This window comes from Heliangelus exortis, chromosome 4 (assembly GCF_036169615.1).
Source record: "Heliangelus exortis chromosome 4, bHelExo1.hap1, whole genome shotgun sequence".
Taxonomy (NCBI): Eukaryota; Metazoa; Chordata; class Aves; order Apodiformes; family Trochilidae; genus Heliangelus; species Heliangelus exortis.
The window spans coordinates 10234845-10258448 of record NC_092425.1 but is presented as its reverse complement, the minus strand read 5'-3'; the positions used below and the strand labels follow the sequence as shown (position 1 = coordinate 10258448).

General features: G+C 39.8%; 1 protein-coding gene and 1 long non-coding RNA gene across 3 annotated transcripts in view; one reads left to right on the top strand and one right to left on the bottom strand.

Moving 5' to 3' along the window:
* LOC139795823 (uncharacterized) overlaps positions 1–555 on the bottom strand; it is a 216426-nt gene extending 215871 nt beyond the window's left edge. The window contains exon 1 of the long non-coding RNA XR_011725712.1: positions 105–555. This is a non-coding gene — a long non-coding RNA (uncharacterized lncRNA). The remainder of the gene's footprint in view (positions 1–104) is intronic.
* A 193-nt stretch (positions 556–748) lies between these two features.
* GATB (glutamyl-tRNA amidotransferase subunit B) overlaps positions 749–23604 on the top strand; it is a 40694-nt gene continuing 17838 nt past the window's right edge. The window contains exons 1-6 of one of the 2 annotated variants that reach the window (XM_071742943.1): positions 749–908; positions 2883–3033; positions 15088–15201; positions 18275–18473; positions 19409–19531; positions 22699–22812. In XM_071742943.1, the coding sequence (XP_071599044.1) occupies positions 772–908; positions 2883–3033; positions 15088–15201; positions 18275–18473; positions 19409–19531; positions 22699–22812 (838 nt within the window). In that variant the 5' untranslated portion in view covers positions 749–771. The remainder of the gene's footprint in view (positions 909–2882; positions 3034–15087; positions 15202–18274; positions 18474–19408; positions 19532–22698; positions 22813–23604) is intronic. The other variant, XM_071742944.1, reaches the window with a different exon arrangement.

Here is a 23604-nt window from a genome sequence, read left to right as displayed (position 1 = left end):
TACCAGCCATTTTTCTACCAGGGTGAACCCAAAAGAAAACTGTACACAACCCCCTTGAAGACCTGATCATGAGACCTTTTAAACAACAGCTAAAAGAAAATCACCATCTCTTGCTCCAGCACTTCTAGGACAAGCATTCATTTCCTCAGGGCCGGCAGTGGACCTGCAAACTCAAGTACCAAGGCCTCTCAGGACCCTGTCAGATTGTTTTGCTGCTGCTCCCTGCACTAATGCTGGCACAACTTTCGGTACCACGGGAAACACCTCTGAGGGAGGAGGCAAGCAGGAGAGTAGAGTGTGAGGAGGATTTGCGCCTGTCCGGTAACGGGACCCGCGACCCTGAGCCACGAAGGGAGACGAGGCCGCTTCAACCCAAAGGCGAGGTACAGAAGCCTGACGTTCACCACAGACTGAGGGGAGTCAAAATACACCCAGCCCCTGGTGAAGGCGGAAAGGTGCGTGCCTGCAGTTGGCACCCCACACCTCGACTCTGAGGAGCCGCAGAACCTTCCAGACACCCTCTACCTCCACCTCAGCCTCCCCCTCACCAGAGCCCGCGGGGCTCGCATGGCCGCCCGCCTCAGGGGGCACGCGGGGGGCGCACACCGCCCTTCCCCTGAAGCGCCGGGCGCGGCCTAGGCGAGGGGCCTGCCGGGAGTTGTAGTCCGCCCCTCCGCCATCCCTCTCACTCCCAGCACAACCGCCCCGTGCGCCGGACTACATTTCCCAGGGGGCGCTGCGGGCGCCCCTCAGCGGCGAGCAAGAGGCAAAATGGCGGCGGCGGTCAGGGGGTGCGGTGGGGTTTGGCGCCGGGAGTGGCAGCGCAGGGCCGGGGGTCTCTCCCGCCGCGGGCAGCGGGCCCTGGGCTGTAATGCGAGAGGCGGGGCGGTCCCGGCTGGGAAGAGCGGGTACGGGGTTGGGTCGGCGCGGGGGGAGAGGTGGTTTTCTGCCAGGCAGGGGGTCCCGTCCTCAGGGTGTATCCGCAGGGCGGGAACCGGGCCCCGATTCGGGCTCCCGGGCTGGTGCAGGGGAGCGGCGGAGGTGGGCGGGGTGCCGGGTCCTGAAGGCCCGGTTACTGTGTCAGAAGGAGATGGCGAGAAGGGGCGGCTTCAAACCCCATCTGCTGAGCGGTGTGGAGCTTGCTGGGGGCTGGTGGCACCTTCTCAGCACGCGTTTATCTGACACGCACCCCCCCAAAACCTCCAAAAGCACATTTGTCTTCGCAGTAGCGCTTTTTTTGTTTGCCTTTGACATGTTGGGCTCTTTGGTTCTGGTTAAGTTCCCACACAATGCGAACGTAGCAGCAGTTGTTAGCACTCACGCGTTCGGATAAACCGCAAGGGCTGGCAAAGTTTTTTTAAGTGTTATTTTGGTCCAAAAGAAGCTTTTTCTCCCAGTGGAGAACTGTGAAGGTTTGACCGTGTGCCTGGAATGAAGCATTTTGTTCCGTCTTCAAGTTAGGGATTGGACAACCTGCCGTGTTCTCTGTTGAGATGGAGGTTTCTCATCGTGCACCTGATCACCTGAGTGAAGTTATGCAGACACCAGCAGAAGAATGCTGCTCATTCTTTAGAATCACAAATAAACGTAAACCTTGAACAAAAACTGTAGGAAACTCCAAGTTCCTCGTCAGTGCTGTGTGCTTATCTGAGCATAAGACAACTCGCCCATTAAGCAAAGCCTGATGTTATTCTTACTCATAATATGAGGGGGTTGCATTTCAAAAAATATGCAGGAAACGCTGAAATAAATTGGCTTCCAAAACTAACAAAAAACCAAGACTTTTGTTCTAAATTATTTTGATAATACTAAAGAAAATACTGTGTGTCAGTAAAATGAAATGTGTCAGCTCCTGTAAGCATCTGAACCTTAATTTTTTAAGTATCCCTAAAACAGCAGTGTAAGTGGCATCTGCATCACTAATTTGGTGTTTATAGGGATGTCCTCAGCTGTTGCAGGGCAGACAGAACTAAAATCTTGGCAATGCATTATGTTCATCTTTGGAAAGAATGCTGTACTTGATATATTTCTTTGATGTTTTTCCATAGCTTGCTTATCTCCTATAGCTATCTGGGTACTTACACTGCTGAAGTATTTTGCCACAGAAATGTGATTTCATCACTGAAATATTATTTGTGCCACTTCGTTTGTACAAGGCCAGATAATTACTTACAGAAGCTGTCAAGCAATTCATACTGTAAAGGTGACCTTTTTCTCTTGTCCATATAAAGGTTATGGATGTGAGAATTGCAATTATTTTTTAGATTATGTGGAGGAGTTTTATTCTGTGGAGTATATTCAGAGAGCAGTAACTCTCTAGTTGAAATGATGATTTCTCTATTACCAGATTACTGATGTTTATGCTAATATGCTACTAACACTGCTCTGGAGAGCCAGCTTTCCCAGCACGCAGGTGACTGGCTGACAAAGAATACATAATTTATTATGCCACCTGTCTGCTGAAGATTTATCAAACTACCTGAGAAGTAATTGATATTTATCATGATTTTGTGATTTTTCATGAGGTACCAAATTAGGATTCATCCAGCATGCAAGTTTGCCTCATTAATTTCTCTAAGATTTCTCATGTAAGGAAAAATTAAAAGTTTCAGATCATTAGATTTCTTTTTCAGGGCATTCATTTCTGTGTATAATGAAGACACTTTGTCATACAGTCCCTTCCATATGTATTTTAAATTAATTCTCCACTTTTGCAGCCATTCTGTCGTTATGCTGTAGAGTATTTACAACATCATTTACAATTTTCTTAGAATTCAATTTTTAATAAAAGAATAAATGCAAAGTTCTTTATTGTATTTTTTATGTTTATGGGGTTTAATGTAATCTTTATTAAAACTGTATTTCCCTTCTTTCTTTTTCAGTCTTGCTCCATGGGTACCAGTTGTGGGTCTGGAAATTCACGCACAGATCAGTTCCAACTCAAAACTTTTCTCTGGTTCCCAAGTCCAGTTTGCAGCACCTCCTAACTCTTTGGTATCTTTCTTTGATGCTTCTTTACCAGGAACTTTACCAGTAAGTTAAGCTTCATCTTAATTTATATCAGGATTAATGTCAGACAACTTTTGAGTATTTATCTAATACTTGGCTCTTCACAAGCTTTGTCTGTAGAACAAATTCTACATGGTTTTCTATTTTCTGTTTGTTTGATAACACAAGATACCTAGTTCTGTTTCTTTTCCATTTACTCACTCCCTAGTTATCACTACAGATACTTGAGATCCTCTGCAAAGGAAAAAAGTAAGGAGTGTCTCTTCAGCATATTGAATGAATTGTGGTATTTCTCTGAAGCCACAGTGGATGTATTTGGTTTGGATGCCACATGGGAAATTCCTTAAATATGAGAGATACTTAAAATCCTATGAGAGACTAACATCTTAGCTTACTGAGTGGCCACTTGATGTTACTTTGCCATATGTTTGTTTACTTAGTTGTCATTTGCCATTTGGAATGTCTTGCAGAGGAAGTATTTTGCTTCCTAAGTATAAACTCTGTGATTTAGGGAAGTGTCAGCCATTCCTATTTTCAGAGAAAACCAATTTTTTTTTTTAAAGTAATCTGTATGAGACATTGTGGACTACTAAATTAGAATAGCTAGTGAGCACTTGGCAATGGGATTAATTAGTGATAACATAATACATTTTTGAAGGCACAGCTTGATTAGAACTTTATGATGGCTATTACAGTACTTTTGTAGAATTATCTGGGAATCTAACAAGTTTAATATAAAAATAATAATTTTAAATGTATAATAGAGGCTTTTACAGTGAAAATAACTATTGAATAGGCTTACCATTGCCTTCTGCAACAAGCATACAGAGACTATAATGGGGTCAAATTATTTAATGCAAATTGCTTCACTGAGTATATTTATTAGAGTGTTAGGTTTGAATTCCAGTTGCAGATTTTTTTTTAATCTATTGGAAGCTTTTTATCACCATAACACAGCCTTTAATAATATACTGAAATTAAGAATTAACGTATGGCTGGATTTCTAGGGTCTAGATATATGTGATGTGATTCTGAAAAAAGGAAATGAATTGATATACTCATTTTGTATTTGCAAAGCTATTGATACCTAAGGAAGTGAAGTTTAGATGCTGATGAAATTTGAACTTTACTCTGGTCTCAGTTGCAATAAAGGGCTGAGTTTCAGATGTAATTAAATGGGAACCTTGTGCATTGGTTTTGTTTAAGAAGCTAGCTAGACTTAACATGGAAAATAAGTTACTTTCATCCGGGTCAGGGAGTTAATAGTTACAAAATTAACTTAAGAGGGTTCAAGATTTTGGTTGTAGACCTCTACATAGCATTCCATTAATGCACAGAAATCATCATAAATTCTCTCTGCTTCTCTTCAGTCAAATAGAAAAACTGTTCTAGAATAAACAAAAAATCAGTATTAATTTTTAAGAGTTTCATTGTTATGTATGTTACTGTTTATCTGGGAGGATTTTTTTGGCTTTTTCTTCTGTTAAAGTGCTTTACAAACAAGGTTTGGTATTCCCGCTGTGAGAAGACCCCAATGCATGGGGTATTTGGCAGAGACCATAACTGCCCCCAAGAAGCAAAAAGCAGGATGGTTAGGTTAATTTAGTAGTAGTGGTTTAGTAGTAGCTAGATTCTACCATCTGCTTCTAGCTTTCCAAAGAGAAGAAAGGTTTTTCTCACTGTAGTTCTGGTGCAAATAAGAGTTGAAAGTGAGTATTACAAAATACATGTTCTTGCATGCTAGAATGTGATACAAAATCTTGTCAGTAGTCATAACTTTATTTTCCCATTGTACTTGCTGCACAGGAATTGTTAGAGACCCATGTTTGTTCTGGAAGCAAACAGTTGGGCTTATTTTCTTAAAATAAATATATGCATCCATATATGGCAATATGATTTAAAGTAGATTTAGATTTTGGTGGATTTTAAAAGCTAGGAGGTAGGTTTTTTTAAAATTTCCAAGTATTTGTTAAAAAAACCCAAACTTCTTAACAAATGTTAATATTATTGCTTAATAACTCTCTAAGGTAAATATTTGGGCTTTCATTTTTATTCTGCTGAGAAATAAAAAGTAGGAGCAAAGTTTTAATACGGTAGTTGTGCTGTCTGTAGCAGTGAATAACTGCTCTTGTAGAATGAGGACTATAGGGGCAGTTTTCATTGTCACAAGGATTTAAATTTGCTGTGGGACCATGAGATGTTCCCATGCTGGTATTTGCAGTTTCACAACAGGATCAGAAAGAAAGGGAGCTTTTCTGGTTGCTTTATGTTTCTGGGTCACTAAGGAGTGTGGGCATGAGCCTTTGCTGTGCTCTGCACAGGAGAGGGGAAACGAGAAGAATGTGTTTAGCTGTCCTCTGTCTAGCCTCTTTATATTTTCTTTCTGTTCTGTGATTCAGCTTATTTTATGCTTCTGCTGCAATTAGGCCTTAGGAGGCCCATCACAGTGTTGGTGTCATGGACATTTCACCAGGCTGCTCTCATAAGGCACCTTGGAGAGACAGCTACAGGCAAGAACAGCTATCTCTGCAGGTGCACTCCTGTTTCACATGAGACAGAAACAATGGTGGATTAGAAGTAGTCAGCACATCCCATGGTACTCTGCACACTTTTCGTGCTCTGTGGTGATAGAGCCCCTCACCATGAGATCAGATAACTGATTACTGTAAGGCTCTCTTTTTCTTGGGACTACATATTGCTAAATACATTACATCTTATGTAATCAAATGTGCAAATGCCTGGATTTTTTCCCTTATGAATTAGCTGTGCAGTGATCTTAGCTAGGTGTCTTCAGGTGACCCATTTTAGGGAAAGTTTTATACTACATTTGGTGGTATATAGTACATCATGCCTGCAAATTGAACTAAAATTCTTCTGAGGATCTGTAAAAGTGGTTGCACTCCACATCTGTTTTATCCTCTTTGAAAATTTTCGAGATCCTTTTAAAGGTTTATAAAGATAAGACTGGGCTCAGAGAAAAAGAATCCATGGTTATCTATCCTTATGACTGAGGTGGCTGGCTGAAGGTTTAATTATGGCTCAGCCACAGAAATAAGATGGCAGATCTAGTAGCTAAAGGATGAAACCTTTTTCTCTGTGCTTACAGTTTTTGTTTCTAATCACACGAAAAGATGCACATTTTACATTTGTTTCCTGCATGACTGAAGTGAAAGCCTGATCCTATTGCTTTGTAGGCAAGAGTACTAAGAACTAATCTAGGATTTACATAACCAAGGTTTAAATTAATGAGATTTGAATGAGTGTTAGCCCTACAGTCTTATGTATTTTAAAAATTTTGACACCTTCTCATGCAGCTGCATTTCCTGCTCTCCACAATGTGAGCAGCATCTATTTTATCTTTTATTAAGATAGAGGTTTTGGAAACACTTGGTAATGATCAAGCTCTCTTTCTAATGGAGAAAATGTAAAGACCTGCTGACCTCAAGAAGCAGTAAGTTCTGTGCTGAACCCTGCTGTAGAATATCACATGAGGTGCATGATTTTATTTGAATATACATTTTTTTTCCTGTTGCACTGGATGACCTTGAGGACTTGACATCTCACTCATTTCTGATACACTGTACTGAGATTTTTCATATCCTCTTGTTTTAAACTCCTTTAATTTTTCCTCTGCAAATAGTGTTTGAAGGAAACATTTGGGTCCTACTGGGTCTCCCACCTGCATAATGGCAGCTGGATAACCAGATATGCCTTTTTATTGGAGAAAGCAGTGGTAGAACAGCTATTGGACATTGTTCCTTCTCATAATGTAAACTCCACACTGACTTCTCCAAAGCTGAAAATTGTCCCTGCAATACTACACAGTAGCTGAGAGCACCTGCATTGGGCTCTTGCCTTCCCCATGCTGCAGTTCTGTGCTATTAAAAAGGCTGCTTAGGGACATGACAGGGGTGATACCCAGTGTGGGGATGTAGGGAGTGCTTTAGTTCCCCTTCCTGTATTGACACATCATCCATACCTGGCACTGGCAGATACTCAGTGTTATTTCAGATATCTTGGCTGATAGATTATCAGAATTTATGATGAATTTTAGGCATCATTATTATACAGAATGTACTTGATGCATTTGCTTTCAAAGGAATCAGGAGGTTTGTATGAGATTTTGGTAGATCTGTCTATCAGTTATACATATTGGAGAGAAACAGCATTTGAGACCAGAATTTATACTTTACAGCTTGGAACTAGATTTTTTGATATTCTGTTCCTGTTAAGTCTGGTGCTTGTAACAGCTGCTTTACCAACTTGTGATTTCAGTTTTGTTTTGACATTCCTACTGGGATGCATATGAATTTAATCCCTTCTTCTGCTTCGCTTTGGAAAAAGCCTGCTTCTTTGCTTGACATTGGTAACTCTGTTTTTAACTTCATACATGTTTCTGGGGGAACTGGACAATCTTCTGATTTCTGAATGCAGATTGGTTTAGATTCCATTATATAAATTTTCTTCTTTGAAACCACATGATATCTAGATTGTTGTATCCATAAGCTTTCCTCTAAGAATAAATCAGTGTCAGTGTCTGAAGGAAAAAATGAATTCGGTTTTAAGGCATTTATTTGTGTCTAGGTTCACTTTAACTGCTATTTACTTCTTTCAATAAAACTGTAATAATTGTACTAGGGGGAAAAAAGGGAGATACTTTCTTAGAAATTGATGGTACCTTTTTGTTGCAGTTTTTCCCTGATAGTATTTTGAGTTTACAACGTGCATTGTGTCATGAGGAGTTTACAGTGTTCTGTTGCTTACACAGTCCAAGATTGGACTTGGAGTCCCAGTAAGCCTCTAAAAAGAAAACCCCACATACTTTAGAAAAAGACTAGGACAGTGAGACAGGCTGTCAAATCATTGCTCCCTGAGAATGCCCTTGCAGTTCACAGACCCTTAAATTTCTGATTGCATGATGGACTGAAGCCTGCCTACCCCATTTCAAGCTATTAACCAGTTCAGTGCTGTTGTAGTGGTCAGCAGAAGTCTTAGAAAGATGGGGGAGGTCTGTTTCAGGTGACTTGCAGGGCTGGGTTATGATGTGGGTGGTTCCTCATTCTATTTTTGTCTCTTTCATAGGATGATGCACAGCCCCAGGGTTACCTGTGCAGCTACTTTCCTTCACTGCAGTCAGAGAAGTGCTGCACTTCCTCAGTTACTGCTGTTGCTTAACTCAACTTTATTTCCTACTTACCTGTAAATGCCATTTTTCTGGAGATGCCTCTGCTTTTGTGCTTTAAAGTATTTAGTGACATTTGTTGCTCTTCTCTTAAGCTGTGAAGGTTTCTCCTATAAGGTTTTCTCTTGCTTTTTGCTATATCTCATTTATTTGTGAGAAGTTCTGACACTCATTCTGGGTGTTTTAATCTTTTTGTCAAGGCTAACAATTCCTGTAGGGCTTTGTCTCCTTAGCACCTCAATAACTATTGAGCTCTCTTTATTTTTGCTGTTCTTGTTGGCTTTCCTGTTTAACAGGTCCCTCTGGCTGATGTAAACTTGCCAGTTAGAACAGCATTGAGTTGATAAAACATCTTGCTATCACCTATTTCAGTAGATCCTTCAATGCATCAGTGATGTTATCTATATATTTTTTGTTAGCTGCTTTTGTGTTGTTTTTTTTATTGCTCTACCTTTGGCTTTATATAGATACTTTTATACTTTTGCGTGAGGAACTGGAGTTTGCAGCAGCTTGTTTCTTTCCTTTCCCACATTCTATTACTGCAGTTATTGTGTCTTTGATACTTTTGAACAGCATGACCATTACGTGACAACTGGACAGATCGGTGTCCCCTTTTTGTGGATTCAGTCTGAAATTGCTGCTGAAACATTGGCTTTTTGCAGTAGTTTTTCTTAGTGGGCTAGGAATGTCTTTATTTCAAGTTCAAACCATGAGGAGATTTTTTTGGGTAAATTTCTGTTAAAGTTATATTATCAGGCACTGTATATGCTCTAGCACCCTTGTGTGTTTAATTTAATTTTCTTCCAGTATGTAGGCAAACATACCTGTTTCCAGGTGACTCCCTATCACATTGTGTATATGAGTATGAAAACAATGCTGCTTTAAGGAAAGGTTTCTGTAGTGATCATGGCTCTGTCAATTTGCAAACATTCTACCTTCACAAACTGACATCTTGCTTCTTTGTTCTTAACAATCTTTTCTTTGATGAGTTTTTTCATTGAAAAGTATTTATTTATTGTCCAACAGTAATGACATATAATTGTAGACTCTGTTCTCTTCGTGGTTGACTGTCTCATGTGTAATGGTGTGTATTGTGTAGCTGTGTAATGTCAGGTTTGTGCAGTTCGGTTCAGCCTTGTCTTGGTGCATTTAGACTGTAATTGGTTCCTGGGCTACAATTAATTTTGTCTTTGTCTTTTGATTATAGGCACCTTGCACCTTTAAATATGTCTGTGAATTTCATCTGACTGTGAAGGTCAGCCAAACTTGTCTTAAATATATTTGGGTTTGTAGAGGTTTTTTAAACTGTATTAGCAACCAGATGAAGAGGAAATTAGTAACTGAGTCTCTTCTCCCTACTGCTCTCAGTTTTATTTAGGTGGCTGCTATTCATATATTTTTGTGACACTTTGTAGTCAATTTGTGGAGAAGATGGGGGAATTATGGACTACAGTGTTTAGGCCACTGCTTCAGTAAAACCAAGTAGGGCAATTATTTATATATAATAATAATTTTTTATATATATACATATAGGCATATGTAATGCCCTACCACTCCCAGTATTCCTTTGCTGTTTCAGTTTCTCACTTGCCATTTTGTTCTCTCCTTAAGCTGGCATCTCTTTCAATTAATCTAATATCATAATTTAAAATATCTGGTGCTTTCTCCATTTCTCTCTTGGCCCTTTTCTGAAGTATAAGAACATAACACTTGTATTAGGGTAGGAAATATGCTGTGAAGTAGATGCTGGACTGCAGCTGGTCACCTTTTTCAATCTCCCTGAAGTTAAGACCTCAGTTTTTGTAAGGTGGGCTGTTTGTAGAACAAACAAATGACAAGAGTTAGGTTTGCTTGTTTTTTACATTTTTACTGTGTGCTTAGAGGAATGGGGTCTGATTGTACATCTGCTGAAATAAATGGGTCATTTGGGAAACGGTTAGATCTTTGTTTATTGTAATGTATAGTCTGCTACAAGGCACTTACACCCTTTTGTGTGTGTGTGAGGATGCCAAGGAAGAATGCTGCATTGAAGTACTCATCTGCTATGTCAGACTGAACCATCAGTCACAATTACATTTGGACTAAGTAAAAATAAGAGTAGTTTATTTTTAACTTACGGTTGCATTTCAAAAAAAATCCGTTGGAGTGAGTTGGTACCCTTAAGACAGCAAGAACAGTAAGACTGAATGTATCTGTTACTGGAAGCAAATGAAAATCAGAGTGATACAAAATGGGAGTACTGGGAAATATGATTAGATTTATCAGCTGAGGTTTCTAAAGATTACTGCCTGGTCTACACAGAGCAAGCTAAGTACATTGCAGTGCTTCCTTCTTCTAGATGTTTTGAATGAAGAAGAAATAAATTTTAAAGTTTCTTAGATAACCAGTCCTGTAGTTAATCTTATTAATGCTGATTTCTGCGTGATTATGAGTAGGAATGAAGATATTAAGATAACCAATTAAAACAAAATCTACTTTAATAAAATGTGTAAAAAATTGAAATATCCAGGGAATTACTTTGATTTTACTGTTTTTAGTAGAAGGTGTACTTTGTTCCATAGCTTAGGCTTCCTGAGTGCCACTATTTTGGCAATGGGTACTTTTTTTTTTAAAGGTAGCAGAAGTAAGCTCTTCCCAGGAGAGAAATCTAGATGTTTGGCTTTTTTTCCCTCTTATCTAATACTCATTAGCAAAACAAGAAGCTGCATACCTACTGTCTTTGAAATGGAAAAAGGATAATTTACTCAATACAGAAACATAGGGCTTCACCTAAAAGGAGGACAGCTTTCTTTAATGTATTAATATAAGGAGTAAACCTGCTGTTAAAGAAAAAGCTGTTAAAAATTGCTTTGGATGGGAATTTTTGCTGCTTAAAGTGTTGTGTATAATTTCTTATTGCTGTTGACTAATCTTGTATTTTGTGGGTCTTGACTATACTGACCTTGCAAATAAAGATGATAAATTTTTAACGGAGTCTTTCTTTTTGTGAACTAGATGTAAAGAATAGACGAGTATCAGAAAAAAAAAAGAGATCTTGGTTGAATTGTTCTTTCATTCCTTTAGCACTCAGTTACCATGGTGCTCTAGCAGGGTAGCATAGCTACAAGGGAAATGGAGCTGGTGTTGTGATGCCATTGTTCAGGTTTTTCATGAGTTTCCAGTACAAACAATTTGCATTCCCTTTTGTGATAGCTGTCTAGGATTTTCTTTAAATACCTTGGAGAGATGCTTCCATTGTAGAAGACCAGAAATATTTAAGGAGGCTTTATAGGCTCTTGTGTTTTGTCCATAACTCCTGCAGGAACTCCATGGCTTTTTTTCAAGGCCAGCACTTTGCTAACATACCAGACTGGCAGCTTGTCTGTTGAAGTCAGTAATTTAAATCTTCAGTGCTAGTCAAAGCTGTCAACTTAATAACAGCTTACTGCATAAACAAGCTTGGGGGACTTATTCTAGGTCATTAGTATGAGAAGTTTCACATACTGAATTGGTGTTTATCATTGCAGATTATTTGAAAAGCTAGGCTCATTTGAAGGAAAAGTAGTAGTTTGCTTAAATAACTCTGCTTTATGTGCACAGCCTTGATCATTGGAATGGGAAGTAGTAGTCACTTCAGAAATGGAGCAATATTAGAGAGCTGATTTCAATTTTTGAGGAAGTAGAGGGTCATCTGATTTTTTTTTTTTTTGGAGTGAAACAGGGCAGAAGTACACTGGTGTGGTAGACATCTCAGTATGCCATTGGGAAAAAAGGTATGTTTTGTAATGCCTCTGCCACCACCAAGGCTGATAAAGTAGCAGCCCAAGTGGTAAAAGTCAATGAGTAATGGTGCATGTACATTGATTTTGCTTGTATGACCCAGTGCACTGGGAACACGTACCCATTACAGTCATCTAAATGCTTAGTAGCATTACATAGAAAATAATCAATACTTCACATTTTAAGGCCAGTTTTTCCCCAGAGCAAAATCATTCATCAGCAGTAGTGCAGAAATTTCTCGCTGTTGTATATAGTATGCAAGTGGGAATTATTTTCTTTACCTCAAAACAGTATTATCCCTTAGGGCAATGAATAAGATAGATTCTACCTTGCTTGAAGCAAAAATTGAAGAGCACATGGTCAAAGGCAGTAGTCATAGTGTAAGCATTAAGTAAAGCCCACCTGTTTTTGAAGGATGTGTTATGAGTCTGCCTGTGATTCCAGAGTTGTGTTTTGTCTTGGTCTCCAACTGCAATCAGTCACAACCCCTGCACCATAGGACATGTAACAAGCCACCAATTCACTGCTTTGGCACAGTGGTGTTTTGAGTCTACCCAGTCCTTCTGAAGGCTTAATGGTTTGGTGGAAATTTTGCCTGTTATTTAGAAACATTATATTTAAAAACTGAACAGTTTGACTAGCAATATTAGAGGCTGTTAGTGTTCCTCAGGGGGCTAGTATTGGGACCAGTGCATTTTAACATCTGTTGGAGACCTGGACAGTGGAATAGAGTTTGCTGATACCAAGCTGTATGGTGTGGTTAACACCTTAGAGGGAAGGCAGACTATCCAGAGGGACCTCAACAGGCTGGAGAGGTTGGCCTGTGCCAGCCTGATGAAGTTCAACATGGCCAAGTGCAAGGTCCTGCACCCAGATTGTTGCAACCCCAAGCACAGATATGGGCTCGGGGGAGAATGGATAAAGAGCAGCCCTGAGGAAAAGGACTTGGGGGTAGATGAGAAGCTTGACATGAGCTTGACAGGAGCCACCAGTGTGCACTCACAGCCCTGGGCTGTATCAAAAGAAGAATGTCCAGCAGGGCAAGGGAGGTGATTCTGCTTCTCTACTCTGCTCTTATGGGACCACACCCAGAATACTGCCTACAGCTTTGGAAAGATGCAGACCTGTTGGAGAGGGTTCAAAGAAGGGACACAAAGATGATCAAAGGGCTTGAGCACCTCTGCTATGAAGGCAGCTGAGAGAGTTGGGGCTATTTAGCCTGGAGAAGAGAAGGCTCTGGGGAGACCTTAAAGCATCCTTGCAGTACCTGAAGGGGCTACAGGAAAGATGGGGAGGAACTTTCTCAGGGAGGCTAATGACAGGACAAGGGGTAGTGGTTTTAAACTAAAGAGGGCAGATTAAGGTTAGATATTAGGAAGAAATTATTTACCATGAGGGTAGTAAGATACTGCAATAGATTGCCCAGGGAGGTTCTTCATGCCCCCACTCTGGAGGTGTTCAAGGCCAAGATGAGGCCTTGTGCAACCTGGTCTAGTGGGAGGTGTCCCTTCCCATGCAGGAGTGTTGGATCTTGATGATCTTCAAGGTCCCTTCCAACCCAAACCATTCTGTGATTGTATGGTAAGCTTCATTAAACAGTAAAAAAGTCTGGAAGCATTTAATTGTTGAAAACAGGAGTGTCTACTATATAGTGAACTGCAGCTATGATTTGAAAAGAAATTAATATATCGTAGTTCTCAATTTTACTTTAGGTTACAGTAAGGACTAATTGTGTTCATTTTGCAGATCAGTATTTCAAAGGGAAATTATTATTTTTTTCTAATTTAATTTTTGCTTTATATGTCTTTTAAATTTTTTAATAACTAAAATACACTTGAACAGATGATATGTTGTAGTTAGGCATATATAGCTACCCTAAAGATGCAAAAGTTCCCTCATAAAATGTCTTAATTTTTTTTTTGTCTGTATAAGTGATTTTTAAGTTTCTGTTACATGAAAAATTTATCATATTTTCTCTTACTATATATATTTTTGAAAATAGTACATGAATAAACCAAAGAGCTTTTCCAGCTGAAGACATGGGTTGATGGGAAACATAAAACTGCTTGATCTTTTTTTCAGAAATCAGGCTGGAGAATACAAAAAGTAAAAACTGTCAGAAACGTTGAAGAAAACATTATTTAAGTCCTTTATGTTCTGGTCAACGCAGATGAAGTCATATAGATTCTTTTACATAATGCGCCCCTTTAATGGTCCTGCTGGAAATTTACTTCTTGGCAGCTGTACAGTTCAGATTAAAATGGATGAAGTCCTGTTGCTGCTGCAAAATACTCTAAGCATAAGCATGTCAGAGTTGTACTAGGACAAATTCAGCCTTTTTTTCCTTTTCAGCTTTATCCATTTGATTTTAGTTAAACCAACTCAAGTTAGTGAGAGCAAACTTGAAATAAACCAGATATTTCTTTGTAACATTGCTTGGATCCTGGCCTTGCTGAGGAGACAGGAGAGTGTAGCATGGAGACTGAAAGATCCATCTTTAGAAACTTTATTTAACTCCTTTATTCTTCATGAAGACTTTGCTGAGCCTTCAGATCATGTGGCATTCTGCAAAGGCCTTACCAAGGAGTAACTGGAAGTGTTTGTATGTTTGTAGCCATGGGATCAATTTGTTGGTTGTGTTTTAGCAAAGGATGCAACTGCTTCATTTCATCCTGGTTAAGCAAAACATTGTAGATACTCATGAATTCACTGTGATTCCATGGTTACATATGTCATTAAATGTTTTCTTGAAATGATACTGCAATAACTAGTGCAAATCCACTCTGTTTCCAGTTTCCAGTATGAGCTAACAACTGGTTATAAGTCAATTACCTTTTGGTTTGTCTCTTGCACCCTCAAAGGTTCGAAAGTACTGGAATATTTGGAAAAGTAGTAAGCCAGAACAGTTCACATCTCCTTATGGCATGACTGAATGGCTTAATTTTTTCATCTTAAAGCTTTGCAGATTTGTAGCTGCCATGACTTTAATGGTGATATAAGATCTACCCATGGAAAGAGATCTAATGATGGCTGAAGGCAAGCAAAATTGAATATATGCCCCATATAAGGCAATGTGTGGGATACACTTTTGTTATATACTAAGTATCTGAGCAAAACCATGTGTCATGTTTCCTTAGGTTCTCAACAAGAGATGTGTAGAAGCAGCAGTGATGACAGGCCTGGCACTCAACTGCAGCATAAACAAGAAGTCCTTGTTTGACAGAAAACACTACTTCTATGCAGATCTGCCTGTAAGTATGTAGTGTAGCTGGCCCCTTTATGGCTGTAGGAAAGGACAAGTCTGGAGTATGGATGGAAACAGGAGGTGCTTTTTCTGTTTTTATTCAGTGTTCAACCCAACAGGATGCTGTGCTGTGCCTTCATCAATACACAGCTGTACCCTAGTGCTCACTGATTGAATATGATTACTCTGATTGCTGACTCCTTGCTTAGCTGCAGATTCCAGTCTCTTAAGGCAATTGAATTGGGAACTGGAGCTACTTTTCCCCTTAAGTTCTCCATTCCTGTTGTTCAGTACTAATTTTCTGTTAGGGTAAAAACAGTCTGATAATAGTCTTTTGTTTAAAGTGAATTTGTAACAAACACAGGCTTCAGTGGTATAAGCATAATATTGTCTTTTTTTGTGTGTGTTTAGGGACCTAAATATATTTAATTTCCCTTTAAACCTTTCTCAGTCAGTTGTTCCAGTAGATTTTTAAAAAACACCTGTGAAACTGAGTCCAGTATGGTTTGTTTGTAGCTTCTGTATTTCATAGAAGTTGTTACTGGAAGTCAAATGCATTGTGCCACACATGATATGGGTACTGAAATAATTTAAGAACCCAAATTCCATAATTGCAACAGGATGCAGCAGTGTTTGAGCCTCTGTTTCTATTTTAAGGAAATTAAACCTTTCTAACTTCAAATTTTTGTGGGTTTGGTGTTTTTTTTTCTCACAGCTTATTTATACCAAATGTTTAGTTTAACACTAACCTCTCATAGGGAGGACACTAGTTTTACTTCCTCTGATTTTGAGGTGAAGATCTGATGACTGCAGTAAAAGAAAAAAATCTGTTTCTCTTCTGTCTGAGAAAGATCAGGCATGTTACCTTAGCCTCTCTTACCCAGAGAGGCTGGGGAGGTAGGGAGTAGGAGATTTCTTAGGTCCCAGTGGGTAGAGCTGTTGTATTATTAAGCACACTACTTTCTGTATTTTTTGTCCAAGCACTGGAAATTCTTTGAAGTTACAGAAACATAGTCTAATACAATTGCTTCCCAGCTTAAAAAGAGAATTATGTTACAGTTGTCCACAAGAGACCTCGACCTCAGAAGAGATTTCTGTTCTGATTTCTTCTAGGTTGGGAACTTGTGGCTCTTCTGTGACTCAGTATAATTATTGATTTGGTTTGGTTTCTGGGGATAACTGTGCTAATGTTTGCAAGCCATTAAGAGGCCTTTTTGTTGGGGACTCTGTAGTGAGGTACTGGGAATGTGAAATACAAACTTAGCAGTTTGAATTGCCAACACTTTTTTTTTTTTTTTTTTTTAAATTGTAAAACTGCCCTAAAGCTGATTTCTGGACCTGAAGGGGAAGAAAGTGAAATAGCAGCAAATAAACACAACTTTCAGGATTCCTTTGCACATCATAAAGGAACACTAAAAACATTACAAACTTGTTTGCAAGCTACCTCTGGTGCTTCTGCTACTAAACTGAAAATCATCTCTCATATTCTTGTGATATCTGCTGCTATCAGTGTATTGCATAGTAGCTATATGGAAAAATCTTGTCATAGGAAGGAAACCATGTGTTCAGAGGAGAAGAGTACAGGGAAAGAAGGTCTATACAGCACAGTTGTCTGCAAAATGAGTTTCAGGATCCTCTGATCAGATAAGCATGGAAATTTGGTCAAGGAGGTTCTGATATGTTTTAGTAGCTTTCTACTGGCTGCCATCTGCAGATTAAGTACTGATGGTAAACTGCCTGACCTGTATTTTATAGTGAAGCAGTGTAGTCAGGAACCCTGTAATAAGATGCAGAGTTTAGGCTAATGAGCTGTATAGAGCAGATAAAATAAATCCAGTTCTTAGGATCATTTGACAATGGGATTATTGTTACTCCTGAAAATGGGGCTTTGGATAGGAAATGGGATTCTTGTTATTTATTGTCACTCACTATTCCAGGCTTTAAAAAGCATTTTAATGAGAAGTTTTAGGAGATGGGAAGATCTGTGTCATTAGCATAGGCTGCATTGAACCAGTTATTTTATTTTTCTTATAGTGATTATGCCTGGAAGATCATGCACTTCATTGCATATATAAATTGAGCTGTTCACAGGGCCCAACCGTTGTTTTCCATTCCAATGCACTCTCACCATCTCTACATTTTAGAGTGAATTCTTTCTCCCTGCAAAATATGCAAATACTCCTCCCAATTCATTAAAATCTGGCAAGTTTTTATTTTTAAATCTCACCACTAGGGGCATGAGCAAGCAAGGAGGGAGAAAGAAGTGGGGGCCCTGCCTCAATGGAGTAATTCACTTCTGTATTTTTCTGTATTCACTGCTGTTATGCCAATACCTTGGCACTGGCAGCCCCTTTTCCATCTAGCAGTTTTCTCTTAAAATGGAGTCCCAGGCATAAGGTGGAGTTCTTTAGCTGTAGGGTTGCAGTATCTATCCTTTAAATCACTACATTAATGAAACAGCTTTCTCATTCTCTTGATTTCCACCTCCCTACCCTTATGCCCCCCCTTCTACATCCCTCTCATCTTCTCCAATGAGTAAAGCAGGTCAAGAGGGATATTCAGTGTGATGGAAGGATGAGTGATAGACCCAGCTTGGGGATGCAGGTGTGGTAACTGACTTCAGACAAAATTTAACATGGTCACAGAACCACAGGCATGGGAGAATCTCTGTTGGTCCATTTCCTGCCCCAAGGCCATATTGGTGACATTTGTCTCATCCTTGACATCCTTGGTTGTCAAGGATGGTTGTCAGTTGATTATTGATTATTTCTGCATTAGTATAGTATCTTAGATTTGCCTGTATTGAGTGCTCTTAGGTTTTTTCCAGACTTCTAGATTCTCACAGCTATGTCAAATTCTAGACCCATCCTTCTAGCCTGCTTTCTTTCCAGCTGAGCAATGTAACTTCTGAATTTACATGTGCATGTGTTCTGTCCCCTCACATAGATCACTGTAGAAGATGTTGCAGTTTTGTCAGTCTGTAATATTTGCACTTGGCCATGCTGCTGGTTTTTTGTTTGGTTTGGTTTTTTTTGAAAAGTAAATGTTTTATTTGAGTACAAACCTAATTTTGTTGACAGGCTGGCTATCAAATCACTCAGCAAAGAGTTCCTATTGCAGTGAATGGCACTCTGTCATACAGTCTCTACATAGACAACAAAATGAGCCAGATGGTGACCAAAACTGTGAGGATTAAACAAATCCAGTTGGAGCAAGACAGTGGAAAGAGTCTTCATGATGACACAAGAAGCCAGACTCTTGTTGACTTGAACAGGGCAGGTAGGTTTGGATTATTTTTCTATTTTTCTTCTCCTTTCTGTGTAAGATGAGTCTTTAAAGGCAAATGGGTGACAGGGAACAGGTGAAAAATAAAACCAAAAATAAAAAGCCTTAATGTCTCCCTCCTTGAAAATAAAAATGCATCAAAATGACCATAACACCTGAAGAAGGGGAATACTTAAGATTTTTTGGATGGCCAGTGGATCTTTTCATTGCTTTTGATTGATGGCAGTTGGCAGTATCAAGTTAGAAATCTGTTAGCTCCAGTTTTCTCAGAACTTTTTGGGTCAGTCTCATAGAGCCTCTCAGCTATTTAAGCTCTTGGCACTATATGTGCTGTTGTTAAAAAAAATTAATATCACATACCCAGTGCATCAAGTTTGTGTATAGAATGACCAGTGCAGGAATTCGTTGGTGCAGGAATGAGACATTTCTTTTAATTGCTAGCTTTGAAAAAATATTGATATTCTTTCTAAACTTTGAAATTGTGAACAAAATAAAGCAGACTGGCACACAACCTGCATGGCCTTATCTAAGTGGGACAGGGTGCTCTCCTGTCTATTAAAAGTTAAGGGCTGTGACTGCTCATATTCTTTGAAAGCTGAATCCTGAAACTAAAAGCTAGACTGTGTCTGTTTACAGTTCTGTCCATTCCAAAATGAGTTTAAGATTACTAAATTTGTGTCTGGAATTGGATTGGCTTTGAACTGTAGAGAAAGGCAGTGGTTTGTCTGCTCCTTTAAAAAAAACAGAAGCTTTTATAGCAAATCTGCAGATAGGCCCATAGTGATAGTTACTAAATAATACATGGTTTGGTTTTCATTTCAAAAAAACCCAACAAAACTCAAGTGCTTTCATGTGTTTAGCCAGTTGCACTCTTAATATGCCAAGATCAAAAGCTGTTGTTGAAAATCTCCTGTCTCTTTCCCTGATAGGAGTTGGCCTCATGGAGGTTGTCATGGAGCCTGATATGTGCTGTGGGGAAGAAGCAGCTGCAGCAGTCAGAGAGCTTCAGCTCATTCTTCAAACACTTGGGAGCAGCCAGGCAGTCATGGCAGGTACAGAAGGGGGCAGGGCATGTTTCCTCCACAGTTTTGCAGCAGGAGTTTTGCAGCTTCTGGTTGTTTTGCTCTGTGGTTGCTTAAAACACATAGCCTTTTCTAGATGTTGTTTTCACAATCCTTAGAGCCTGTCCTAATGTCTGCTGTGCTTCAGTCCTTAAGGGCCTGTCTTCCTCTGCAGAGATTTGCAGTGCTAGGTTTTATATTGCCTCACACAGTAATTTTACAGGATAAACCTAGGCAGGAAGGGATGTCCCCTGGGTTATTCTGGTTTTTCTTCCTGCCTGTCCTCATCTTGCTTGCCACAGTTCTGCAACCCAGTAGATCTGTAGTAAGGTTTAGTTGTAGAATGTGGAATTTACAGAACAGAGTAGTGGGAGCATCTTGTAAGTTCTCTGTTGGGTCTCAGTCATAAAATTGGTGTAGGTAGTCAACTTGTGCTGGTGTCATGAGTGAGATGGAGTAAACCATAGTTAATAGCAGACATGGATGCTGGGGTTGATACATGAGCCAGCAAGACTGCAGCCTTTACCTACCTGATCACTTCACACACACTATCTCTCTCTCCCCTCAGCACTGTGTTCACCATGTCTCAATTTCTCTTCCCACTAGAGAGGTCACTGCTGGTCTGGGGAGGTGGGCCAGAAAATTGTGTAGTTTGTGCTGTGCAGCAGGTGTCAGAGGCCAAGGTCCCTAGGTATCCCCTGGCAATTGTCTCCATGCATCTCTCTGATCCTGAAGCTCCTACCCCACCTCAAGAGTCTGTAACCAAGATCACTACTGTCTTTCCAAGACCACTTCCTCTTTTGAGAAGCCCTGCTTTTGACACCAGCTCTTCTTTCTGGAACCTTAAGGCCCCAATTTTCCCACTAGGTCATGTGCAGAAGCACAGCATGCAGTCAGCCTCCTAACTGGTGATTCTGTCTGTCTCTCTAATAATTGGAGGATTCAGGTCATGCCATTTTTTGCTCAGTTCTAATGTTACCAGAATTTACAGCCAGCTCCTGATTGCAGCCAGCAAATCTGCTCAAGAATTTAAAAGTACAGTTTTGGGCATCCATCCCCTCCACACATATAGCAAATTATAAGCTAACTATTAGTGTTCACAGTGTAAACTATATTTTTGCCTGTGACAGTTGGCCCCACAGTTCTGGCAGCAAATTCAGCCCACAGTATAAGTGGATGCATCTAGAGAGCTGAGTCAGAGTGGTCTATGTATCACCCAGTAAATGAGGTCCAATAAATGTTGGCTTGTGTTGCAAGTCTGATTTAGTGTAAGGGGAAAAGAATAATTGCTGGACTTATATCTCTGAATCTTTTCTCACACTAGTGTTACATATGTCAAATGGGACACAGTTGTTAATATTCAGCAGGCAGTTTGTATGCTTCTTCAGAGGTGTCTGTGGACCTACAAATGACAGACATCCTTGGTAGTACTGAATCTGGCCCTAAGATTGCCATTGGAATTGCACTGTGATATCTTTTATCATAGTGAGACTTCTGACTTTAGAGGAGAATTCCAGTGTTGGGAATATTTTTCCTCCAGCACAGTTGGCTTTACAAGTCAAGTGTTTTGGGTTTTTTTTTTCAAGGTGGTCTTTTTAGGGGCTTTTCACTGTGTTTTTCCCTCATTCTAATTACTTTCTTTCAAATAAGGTTTTACATTCTCATACTTTACCTTCATTCTGCATGTGTGTTCAGTGAAGACAAGTCCAGTTTTATCAGGTGTTATTTCATTAACAACCAGAGGATGAAAAGATTATTTCACTGCAAAGTGAAAGGGAAGGAACTGGTCCTAAACAAGGCATAGAGAAAAAAGCTTTGTAAGAACATTTGGGGCCTGGCTCTCCTTTCACTTATGCCTGATTAGCTTCATTGTCTTGCCACATTGACATGTACATCCAAGTAGAAGCAGGTCATGTCTCAAAATGAAGCAAGGGCAAGACAAGACTATTCCTCTTTTGGAACAAGTAACTCATTTCACCCCAAAGAGAGAGGACATGCAGAACACTTCTCTTGAAAGGGATGTTGGGTTGTTCCAACACCTTTGTCCTTCATTTGCATGTCTGGCAAAACTCTATGAAGACACAGGAAATTAGTGTGCTATCATCCAGCCTACTTTTACAAACTGTACCAGGGCTTCTCCAGTCAACTTACATTTGTTGACCAGAATGAATTCTGAAGCTGAAGACATCTTCACAGGTTTAACTCTGAGCTATTTTGTACTCTCTTTCAAAATTATTCTGTAGCTAAGCAGCGTTTCTTTCTTTGTATTTGAAATTAAAATGAAAAAAAATAAAAGAGTAGTGCTACAGATGTTCATAATGCAATATGAGAAAAATTGTTTCTTTTTAATATGACCTCTCATCTTTGTTTATTCCCACCAGCTGAATATCTGTGGCAAGCCCTTTCTCATAAGAGATGTGTTTTGAGGGACAAGACTTAGATACAATAACTTATGTCTGAGTCATGAAAGATCTCTAAGGACATTATTCTGTTTTGGACAGAAAGCTCAAGATGTTTTTACCTATAACTTGGTATTCAGTTTAAGTTTTTGGCAGCCAGGGAAATATGGGGGGGTAAGGTGGGAATTGCAGTTTTTTGAAGGAGAGGAAAAAACTACAAAAAATCCCTGACTTTCATCTTTTTGTTCTTGAGCTATGAATTTCCAAGAGCTCCTTAGTAAATCTGTTCAACATAACTATGTTCTTGTGTTCCATGCTAGGGTAGTATATATCCATCAAACTGTAATTCCAAAAGGTATTTTAGTGCTGTTTTAGAGGAATGGAAGTTCAGAATACAGCACTTTATATTGCTTATTTAATTCTGCCCTTTATTTAAAGGCCGTGAATCAGAAACTTTTTTTCACTGTGTGGATTAGAGGATCTGTATTACCCTGTGCCATGCACTTTTCTCTGAGAGGAATTATGAGCAGTAATTTTTTTTAAAAAGTACTATTCTCAGGAAATTTTGAATGATTGTGGAGAGAATCTTGATACGGAATCACAAAGAGAACATTATGATGAGGAGGTTGCTACTCTTTCTGAACATACAGAAGTCTGCTATTTATGCTGTGCACATAACATAAATTTATTAATGCATGCCACAGTTTTTACTTTAGGTTACAGGGCAGACTATTCTGTTGATGAAGTTTCCTCTTACAGAGGGTCAGCTGAGAGTGGATGCCAACGTTTCTGTGCATCACCCTGGAGAGCCTTATGGAGTGAGGACTGAAGTGAAGAATATCAATAGCATACGGTTCCTGGCAAAAGCAGTAGGTAAATGATGGTTACTTTATTACATGGGCATTGTAGATACTTTATGTGGTCTGACATGAAATATATCAGGCTCCTGAGGGCAGTAATTGCCCTTAGATGCCCTGACTAGCTTTGTCTGGGTGTCCCATCTGTGCACCTTGCCTGTGGGTGACAGAAGTTCCATTTAAGCACAGGCCTAGCCTTCAGACTTTGCCTGAGCTACATCACAGCTGTGCCAGTTTTCCATCCTGTCTCCTAATGGACCTTGGACCTGTTCTGTAGCTTTGTTCCTAGTCCTTTTTCTGGGCTTACCTCGTGCTGTTTCTGGCTGAACTCAGATGGACCATGGACCCAACTCGTCCTCTCTTTGACCAAGACTGTCAGTGGATCCTTTTTGTAGCACATGCTGTTCAGGCTAGTGGGACTGCACCAGGCAGTCAGGGTGTTGCCTCTTCTGTGGTCACTCCCAGCTCCTGGCTTATCCCTCTCTGTGGAGCAGCCCTGCTCTTGCTGCTCCCTGACAGAATAAGTCTTAGTATGGGGTACTCTGGGGATATCAGCCCTGTTAGTATTCAGCATCTCTTGCAGAGGTAGCCCTCTGCCTGCAAGAAGAATAAAGCAGGTGATTCAATGCTTAGCATGCTTAGTACTGAAATATGTTAGCAGTAGCTGTACATACATATACATCCAATGTATGTAGATGATTGCTTTCCACTGAGTAGGTTAAGTCATGTGTATGAAGATCAGATACAGCTTGGGCATGAGCAAGAAAGGATGATTATTACATCTCCAAAAGAAAACTCAACTGTATGA